At 42.7% G+C, this 9,947-nt stretch overlaps 1 protein-coding gene across 1 annotated transcript; it reads left to right on the top strand.

Moving 5' to 3' along the window:
- Positions 1 to 5,683: 5,683 nt before the first annotated feature.
- On the top strand, positions 5,684 to 9,688 carry LOC149186746 (uncharacterized). Its single transcript, XM_089409435.1, has 2 exons — positions 5,684 to 7,150; positions 7,721 to 9,688. The coding sequence occupies exons 1-2, from the start codon at positions 5,684 to 5,686 to the stop codon at positions 9,686 to 9,688; spliced, it is 3,435 nt and encodes a 1,144-aa protein (XP_089265561.1).
- Positions 9,689 to 9,947: the final 259 nt, after the last annotated feature.

Raw genomic sequence — 9,947 nt, 5'->3', positions numbered from 1 at the left:
CACGCAAAGCATAAGTCAAGTCATGTGTTCACCAGATACATAAGTGAACCCACCAGCTGCCTGTTGGCATTATGAGACAAGTGTTGTCCTTGATGGAAAATCACACAGATAACAGATCATAGTGCAGCAGGTCAGCAGCAAGGATTTGATGATTAGACTACAAGAATGAAGAGAAAATATATATACGCAGGTTCATCATGACCGAGGCACGTATACACGCGGGTTAGACGTTACAAAGGCGCGTATGCATATACATGCACTTTCATGCAAGGAAAAGAGAGTATATGTTGAAGAACTTACTTTTGGTCCGTGGTAGTTAGTCCTTGGTATTTGAACCTATGGTTTTGGACAATAGTATCTCATCAGATGTGTTGATCCCAAGTATTGGGTCCATGGTATTGGTTTGTTATGGTTTTGGACCATGGTATTGAGCAAGGTCTAAGACTATAAAAGGAGAAGAAGATCATTAGGCAAGGTATCGAAAAAGTCTTGAATATCTGATGAAGGATGAGATCCAGTATGCAGGTTATGGGTTTATGATGCATTGCTTGATCTGAGCTAAGGAGGGATCTCACCAGTTAATGGAGAACAAAATCTAAGGATAGATCAAGATCAAATGGTTTGAAATGAACTATCTCTATATGGTTGATTATGTTTATTCTAGATCTGTATACTGACGCATGTAATGATCTGAACTGGGTATAACTTAAGTTTGAAATCGCTGCAAGTCATGATTGAATATTTATAGATATGTACGCGGGTTTGGTTCATTGTAGTAGCGTATACATTTTGAGCTATGATGTTTGAAGTTACAGGTGATTCTAGTTGTTGATGAGTTCTGATGACTGTTTACTGGTGTCAGTATTCTGAATATTCAGATTTTTGATTACGTTTAGCTTCAGTATTGATGGATGAGATCTATAATGGATCAGGATCAGAATGACTTATCCTTATGTGATCTGATGAACTAGATCTGGTTGCTAACACGCGTATTACCTTTGTATATGTAATGATATGGGTATGTCTGAAGTCAGGAAGTGCAGCGAAGTTATGAATAAGTAATTAATGACATATACGTTGGTTCGCTTTGGTGAAGTTGCGTATACACGCTGGTAAGGCACTTCCAAGTAGCGTATGCACTCTGATGCATGATTTTGATGATATAGTTGGTTTTGAATATGGTTGTAGAGTTCAGTGTTCTGCTCTGTGTGTTCTGGTGACTGCATTTTGTTGACAGGGTCTCAGTGATTCAGTATTGGGTGATTCATAGATTAATGATGCTAGTATTGATTGTTTTTGTGCTTCAATGATATTGATGGGTCCAGTGTGAAAATTGGATGAAACGTGGCCTTCAGATTATAGTGTTGTGCTTCAGGAGTATCCAGTCTGAAAATGTATGAAATGTGGTCCCTAGAGGATGAAAGGAGATTGCAGGCCGGCGCCTACGTACTAGTACATCAGCTAGTACAAGAGCAAAGGGGGTGGTAGCTCCCTTCTAGTAGCAGCTAGAGAACGAGTGAAGATTGGAGCATTCGGTAGGCAGACACCTACGTACTTGGATCCGCTAGTACAAGAGCTAAGGGGGTTGTAGCTCCCATCCAGGAGAGTCTAGAAAACGAGAGAGGGTTGTAGCTCTCTGCAGGTAGAAGCCTGCGTACTGGTATAAGATTGCACCAGTACATAACTATTGTAAAATGAAGTTTCTTATTAAAAGAATATAGAGACGACTTGCAGCAGGTGGTTTTCACCCACATTGGGTTTCCACCTTATATCATGGTGTTCATGTGTGCTTCTTGTGTGTGATGATCTGCTCTGTTTTACTGCACCTGCTTACTATACATATGGTTAATGAAGTTCTGATGCACTAACTAAAGATCAACATTAAATGGATTAACTGAATCATAATTATTTTGGATATATTCTAGTTGCATTAGACACAGTTGCGTATACACGCGGGTTCCATTAACTGAAGTAGCGCATATGTATCTAAGTATGGAAATGAAAAAGTTTTATTGATTTGATAATACTGATTCACCCCCCCCCTCTCAGTATTATTTCCAACAATTGGTATCAGAGCAGGTCCTTTTGTAGAAGCTTGATCGCTTGAAGGAGATTCGTGGAACTATGGGAAAGAAGCTTAAGAAGAAAGCACCTAAGAAGAAGAAGGCATCTCAGAAGAACTATGACAGTGGGTGTATTGATTAGGGAATATGTGGAAGGAGCACATCAGATTCAGAATCACTTCAGAATGAAGATGAACAAGATCTATTAGGTATGAATTTGTTATCCTCTGGTGATACATCTATTTATCCTCTTAAAGATGATGAATGTGATAGCGAAGCAACTGAATTTGCACTTATGGGTGAGCAAGAAAGATATGAAATAGAGGCAAAATTTAAAAGGCTTACAGACAAAATTAGAGATCAACAAGATCTATTGAAAAAAAGGGAATGTGCTTTCAAAGAAGAAGCTACCAAACTAAAAGCTCAACTAGAGGAAGGAAAAAAGGTAAGGAAGTTATTCAAGAACAAGGAACACCAATGTCAAAAGTTGCAGGATGAACTGACATCGTTAAGAAATGAAGTCAATGAAAGGAGCTCAATCATCAAGAAACTCAGAGATAGGTCTAGTTATTATGAAAGGCTTGAAGCTATGATCCGCTCACTAAAGGAAGATCTTGAAGAATCAAAGAAGCAGAATAAAGATCTACTCCAAAAACAAGAAAATGAAGTTCTTGAATTGAGGCATCAGTTGGAAGAAGGAAGGAAAGCTGAAGAAGACATGAAGAAGCACTATCGCGAAAAGGAAGAGCATCTTCAGGTTGAGGTGAATATTCTAAATGATAAATTAGAAGAAAAGAATAATCTCTTACGATTTCACGATAGTACTAAGATCTTGGATGATATTCTTAGTAGTCAAAGGTCTCCTACTATCAAAACTGGTCTTGGTTTTTATGAATCCACTGAAAGTGAATCTAGCTCACAAGGAGAGGCAAGAAACTCTAATAAGAAATCTGAAATGCACAACGAAGAGATGAGAAGGAAACCCCATCAATATCCAAGGAAAGAAATTCTTCAAAGGAAATCTTTTACTCCTCCAATGCATAATGTTGAATTTTATGTATGTCATAATCTTGCAGCTAGATGTAGAAGAAGAATGGTTCAAGATCATCACATAGAAAGATCATCACATGGTGTTGGGAAACATGGCGATGGATAGGGTTTGGAGGAGAGGGTTTCGGGCGGAACCGCGTTCAGGGCACGGTTAGAGAGACTGCAGACAGGTTCCGTGCACAGGTGCAGGTGCAGGATAGCCGTTTCCAGGTTGACTCGCAGCTGGAGGTTGTTTTTTTTTTGTTTAAGCGGTTAGTTTGGGAGAAATCGCTTTCACTGGAGCTGCAGGGTGCTATTCCGTCTGTCCGTTTTCAAGAGAATAAGGTTAGGTTGCTTGAAATCTAGCCTGTTACTGTCGCTTTTCTCGGAACGGCTCCCTTAACCATGGTTAACCCGAATGAATTGGTGGACTTGGACCCGGAATTGGAGGACATTCTTTCAGTGTGGGGAAAGGATCCTACTGTCCAAAACGTTGAACATTATTTCGGGGCCTACGAGCTTTCGAGGTTGGAGTCGTTTTCTCAGGAGGTTAAACCCCCATTTCAGCAGCAAAGCAAGGTTCCAGATGGAAATGCCCTTAGTCCTCGAAACCAGGCATTTTACAAGCAGGTGGACAGAGAGAATGCGGCGGATGGGTCGTCAATAGGCGTTCACTTTCCAGATAACAAGGGCAAGTCAGTGGCGAGCCGGCATTTTCTCTCAAAGGGCTTTGAAGACATTGCAAATTTGGGGTTTGCTTCAGGTTTCGGTAAAGCAAGGGGCTCTGGAAGGATTCTTCCGCTTCCGAGGGTTTCTTTGCCAAGAGAACCTCCCATTCCGAAAGAAAGTCTAGCAGGAGGCTTCGAAGGACAAATTGACAGCCTAGCGGGAGAGCCGGGAGGTTCTGATGGTGCGTCAGCTGGTCATCATTCTACAGGGAACCCCGTTCCCAATTTCTCTGTCCCTATTCAGACTCAGCCGGAGGTAGAATTCCCTTCGGCTCCGCCTCAGGAGGAACCAGAGTGGAACGATGTTCTTGGGGAAACTAGGGCCTCCGTTGAAGATTTAAGGAAAAAAGGGGAGAAAAGAAAATCTCAGAGACCGATTGGATCTCAGGAGCTTGAAGGGAACTTAGTCCTAGGTATGGAGGTCTCTATTGAAGAAACCCTAGAAGTAGCAGAATGTACCCTAGTCGGAAGGGCGAGAGGTAAGAAATTTTCGTCAGAATTTTTACAAGCCTGGGGAGAACAGCGTTTTGTTTCTGATAGACCTCTTCGGTTTGAGGCTCAATGTTTAGCTAAAGGTTGGTTCATGCTCCGGTTCGAGGATAAAGAGGCAGCTCAGTGGGTGCTTGAACGAAATTGGATTATAGGGAACATACCGGTCCTGCTGAAAAAATGGAGCCCTCTTTTCGACGCTATCAAAGAGAAAACTGATGTGTTCTCGGTATGGGTAAGGGCCCCGGGCCTCCCCTCGTTCCTTTGGACAGAAGCAGTCTTTAAAGCCATCGGAAACAGACTGGGATCCTTCTTGGAAGCAGACATGTCTTTTCTGGAGACGAAGAACAGAGCAATGGCTCGCATTCTGGTGAGCCTCAATCCTAGCAGAGGTCTTGCCCAAAAAATTAATTTGCAATACAAAGATTATGTGTTCGAACAGATCTTGGATTACGAGCACTTGCCCTTCCGGTGCCATCGCTGCCATGAGTATGGGCACCTTGCCAAGGACTGCCCGTTGTTCAGGAGAAGGAGGCGTTTTCGGAGGACCTCAGTTTTCAGAGAACCAGTTTTCAACCATGGTCACGTTCCTCAGGAGAAAGAAGGTATGGTGAAGCAGACATCAGAAGAAATGGAGATTGAGGGGACTCAGAAAGAGCCAGCGCCTGAAGATCCCCAAATCCGAGTGCCGGCAGAGGTCGATGAAACACAACCTGCGGAAGCAAAGGAGGAGACTGCAAGGGCCTCAACTGCAGATCAAAATCCTGTCATCGAGCCTGAAAAGGGTATGTGCTCAAGTCCTCCTCTTTCTTCCCCTCATTTTCCTGAGCATATTTCTGTTCCTATGCATATTTCGCCTACAATCTCCCCCTTGCAAAACAAAGGCATAAATGAGAACATAGATCATTCAAAGAATTCTTCTGATATAGACTCTATCTCGGCTGCCATGCCGTCCCTTGATTTGAATTGTGAAGATGTATGGCCCCCTCTTGTTCCCCCGGTTCCTCACACCCCGTGCCCCTATAACCTTAGATCTATGGGAGGAAAGCCTGGGTCGTCCGTTTCAGCTGGAGGTTTAGGACAGTCGATCTCTCAAGGTTTCTCCAAAAATAAGAGAGGTAGAAAATCAGATTTATCCAAGGCAAAACTAAAAGCAAAGCTGGATGTAGCTGATGGAAAACAGCACTCTATTCCTGGGGTTCTTAGAGCAGTGCAGACCCCTGAATCGGTTATCAAATGATTCTGTCCTCCTGGAACTGTAGAGGTTTGGCTAGTAAACCTAAAAAATTGGCCCTTAGAGACTGGATCCTAAATTCAAAAGTTGACATTCTTTTTCTACAAGAAACATTGGGGAAAGGAACCGAGGTAGAAACAATGCTAAATGCTCTCCTGCCAGGATGGAAATTCACAGCAATAGATTCCTCAGGCCATTCGGGGGGTCTTGCGATTGGGTTTAAAGAAGGAAGAATTAAAGTCATTAATCAATGGGGGACGAAGCAAGTAATGGGCATGGAGGTTTTTTCTCCCGATTTCTCTCTTCCCCTCTCAATTGTAAACATTTATGGCCCCTGTCAAGGAAGGGAGAACTTCTGGAATGATCTGATGGCGAAATCTTTGATGAAGTCTTCTTTGTTGATTGTGGGGGGTGACCTAAATTTCTCTATAGGAAGAGCAGAGGCTTGGGGTCCATCGGCCAGGGAAGACCCATTGTCGGATTTCTTCCTCAATCTCCTCTCGGATAACAACCTCATAGATCCTTCCCCGATCAAACTCAAGCCAACATGGAGGAACAGAAGAGCAGAGGAGGATCGAATCGCCAAAAGATTAGATCGTTTTCTCCTTTCTGAGGATATAATCTCAAAGGCCCCTATTCTCAGGCAGTGGGTTGAGGAGATAGGCAACTCAGATCACTTCCCTATTTTTTTGGATCTCTCTTTCCCCCCTCCAAAGCCCCCTGCCCCCTTTAAATTCAATTCTTCTTGGCTTCAAGACCCCTCCTTCATTAAACTTTTCAAGGAAACGTGGACCCATCCTGACAGAAATGCAAGAGAGGACAAAAGTTTCCTGCTCATGGAGAATCTCAAAAGATTAAAGAAAGCGACAATCTCCTGGGCAAAGGACAGGAAGCTGAAACAGAATGAAGAGCTGTTCAAGATCAGGGAGGAGCTGAAAAAATTGGAGAGCATTGAGGAGGATGGATATATCTCGCAGACTTCCAAGGATAGAATCCTTCATCTGGAGAAGCTTCAAAACCAAATACTCTTGGACAAGGAAGAAGAATGGAGGCTCAAGAGTAGGGCAATATGGTTAAAATCAGGAGATGAAAACACCAGTTTTTTTCATAACTATGCAAAAGGAAGAAAATCTGTAAATACTATTTGGAGCCTTAAAGATGAAGATGGAAGGGAGGTCAGTTCCTTTTCAGACCTCTCTGGTCTAGGACAGAGACATTTCCAGAGAATTTTCTCAGATCCGGGAGAGGCCACCATAGCAGAAGTCATTAGAACAGCTCAATGTTTCCCAAGATTTGTCGAGGAGGAAGAAGCAGAAGAGTTATCAATCCCTGTTTCTAAGGAGGAGGTTGAAGCAGCTATGAAACACATGGCCAAGGACAAAAGTCCCGGACCTGATGGGTGGACTATCGAACTCTTCCTCTTTTTCTTCAACCTAATAGGCTTTGAAATCACCGATGCAGTAGAAGAATCAAGACAGAAAGGAGAAGTCTACAGCCCTTTTAATTCAACCTTTCTAGCTCTCATTCCAAAGAAGGACGACCCGGAGAATTTTGAAGACTTCAGGCCAATCTCCTTGTGCAACTGTATATATAAAATCATTGCAAAGGTGATAGCTATTAGAATTGTTCCTATTCTGTCAAGAAACATCTCAATGGAACAATTTGGTTTTTTGGATGGAAGACAAATTCATGAAGCCATTGGAGTAGCCCAGGAGGTAATTCACAGTGTCAGACAAAAGAAAAAGAAGGGTGTGGTTCTTAAAATAGATCTCTCCAAAGCCTATGACCGAATCAACTGGCTTTATCTCCGGATGCTGCTAACTCATTTGGGCTTCAACTATTCTTTCATCAGCTGGATAATGGGATGCATCACAAATGTCAGTTTTGCTGTTCTAATCAATGGAGCAGCCTCCCCTTTTTTCAAAAGCCAAAGAGGCCTAAGACAAGGCTGTCCTTTATCTCCCCTCCTGTTTCTTCTAGTGGCTGAAGGGCTAAGCAGGTTGATTCACAAAGCTAGAAGAGAGGAGAAGGTAAAAGGTATAGAGGTAGCAATAAATCTTTTCATCACTCACCTTCTTTTTGTTGATGACATTTTGATTTTCTCTAATGGATCATATAATGAACTTAAGGAGATAAAATGCATATTCGATCTTTTTCTGAAAGCTACTGGCATGCAGATAAATTCTAGAAAATCTCAAGTTTGTATGGCAGATATTGACAGAAGGGAAAGATCCAGGATGCTCAATCTTTTTCCCTTCCACCATCAACCACTGGATTCCCCCTTCAAATATTTGGGGTTTTGGCTAAAGCCGGCAGCATACAAGAAAGAGGATTGGAACTGGCTCATAGCAAAGCTAGAAGCCAGAATTACTCATTGGAGTTTCAAGTGGCTCTCCAGAGCTGGCAGATTGACCCTCATCAAATCTGTTTTGTTAGCCATCCCAGTATACTGGGCAGCTTTAACCTGGGTTCCCAAAGGAGTGCTGGAGAAAATCAGAAGGATCTGCTGCAGATTTTTATGGGCAGGATCAAAAGAAAACTCTGTTCTTCCCTGGGTGGCTTGGGATAAGCTGGCTAGGCCAAAAGAATGGGGAGGATGGGGTTTAAAAAGGCTCCCTGAGTTCAGTCTTTCCCTGGCAGCTAAATCAGGCTGGAGATTAATCTCGATGGAGAATCTATGGACAAGGGTGGTAAAAAGAAAGTACATAGATCCAGTCCCTTTGGAAGATTGGATTCGGAGCCAGGAAAAGAAAAAGAAGAATGTCTCAGCTATTTGGAAGGCCACGGTGGAGGCTTTCTCTGTGATTGAACAAGGATTGGCGTGGAAGATAGGAGATGGAAGTCATTTAAGAATCGGCAGGGACCCCTGGGTAGGTTGCAATGAAGCCTTTGCCTTGTCACCTGGCTTTCTCAGACATCTTGATAGTAAAGGCATTTTTACTCTAAACCAGGTGGAGAAAGTAGGCCACTCTACTATATGGGGACAGGCTTGGAAAAATGATGAAGAATTAGGAATAAACATCAGGTGGAAGAACGAATGGTGTTCTTTCATTCAAGAACTACATCGTTCCAATGTCAGGCTTAAAAACGAACCTGATGAGCTGATATGGGCGCAGGGGAAAACAGGTGAATACTCCCCAAAAGATGGATATACCTTCTTAATGAAAAAGAAAGGTTGGGGAATACCAGAATGGTGGTCGAAAAACATTTGGAAGTTAAAATGCCCAGCTAAGGCCAGGATTTTCCTATGGTGCATGCTTAAAAGGAAAGTCCCAACTTGGGATATTTTACGAGCCAGATTCTTAGTTGGGCCAGGGAGGTGCCCATTATGCAAAATTCAAGAGGAATCAGTAATTCATCTCTTTACATCTTGTGCAGTTTCAAAAAAAATCTGGGAGGAGTTAATCAGTCTGCTCAACGTAAAGGCTCAGTGGGGGTTAGATCCTTTGGAAGAAGCTTGGAGGAGATGGTGGCAGAACTATCCGGAGGGTAACATGAGAAATCTACCTCTTATCTTTTTTTGGGGCGTATGGCTAGCGAGAAACAAAAGCTTGTTTCAAGACAAGGACACTCCCACATCCGCCATAGCCATTAATTGTGCAGCCATTTACTCTGCCATCCCAATCCCTGAAGCAAACAATCCTCAAATTCAACACAAGCCTGTTATTATCCAGGAGGGCATCCCATGGGCCTTTTTTGACGGAGCATCCCAAAATAACAAGGCTGGAGCAGGAATGTGCATTCATTTGAATCCTGAACACTCCCTAAAAGCTTCTGTAGGGCTAGGACCTGGCACAAATAATTTTGCTGAGCTGTCTGCCTTGCGCCTTCTTCTTTGCTGGCTACTTCAAAGAAACATCTTCACAATTCAAATCTTCGGAGACTCTTTGAATGTCATAAAATGGGTTAATGGGAGTGCTTCATGTCAAAACCAGATTCTGAAGATTATTTTAGAAGAAATTTTGTTTTTAAAATCATCTTTTAACAGCTTTACCATCTGCCATATTTACAGGGACAAAAACGAGGAAGCAGATCAGCTTTCTAAGGCTGGTTTACAGCAAGATATGGGCAGCTGGTCAATAGTAGAACTCAGTCAGGGGCAGTCATCCACCTCTTTTCAGCCCCCTTTTGCTCCTCCACAGTGACCGCGGCTCGTCTTTCTTTTTGTTTGCAGTTTCATGGGCACAATGATATATCTGTTACAGTTTCTCTTATACTGAAATTTCTTGAGCAGGAAAACTCTACATCTTTTTTTGTTCTTTTCAGCTGGTTTTTAAATGATACTTACAGCCATGTAAGGGGTTGTTTTCCTTCTCAGAAGGAGACCCTAAAGGACACTCCGTTTTATTTTTACTAAGCCTCCTGAAGGGAGGAAGACTAGACAGTTTCTTTTAGACTTCTTTT

Source organism: Pinus tabuliformis, chromosome 3_1 (genome assembly GCF_031772625.1).
Source record: "Pinus tabuliformis cultivar Carrire ecotype Pingquan chromosome 3_1, CPIR1, whole genome shotgun sequence".
Lineage (NCBI taxonomy): Eukaryota > Viridiplantae > Streptophyta > Pinopsida > Pinales > Pinaceae > Pinus > Pinus tabuliformis.
The sequence above is the reverse complement of the archived record's forward strand: the minus strand, read 5'-3'. Positions and strand labels throughout refer to the sequence as shown.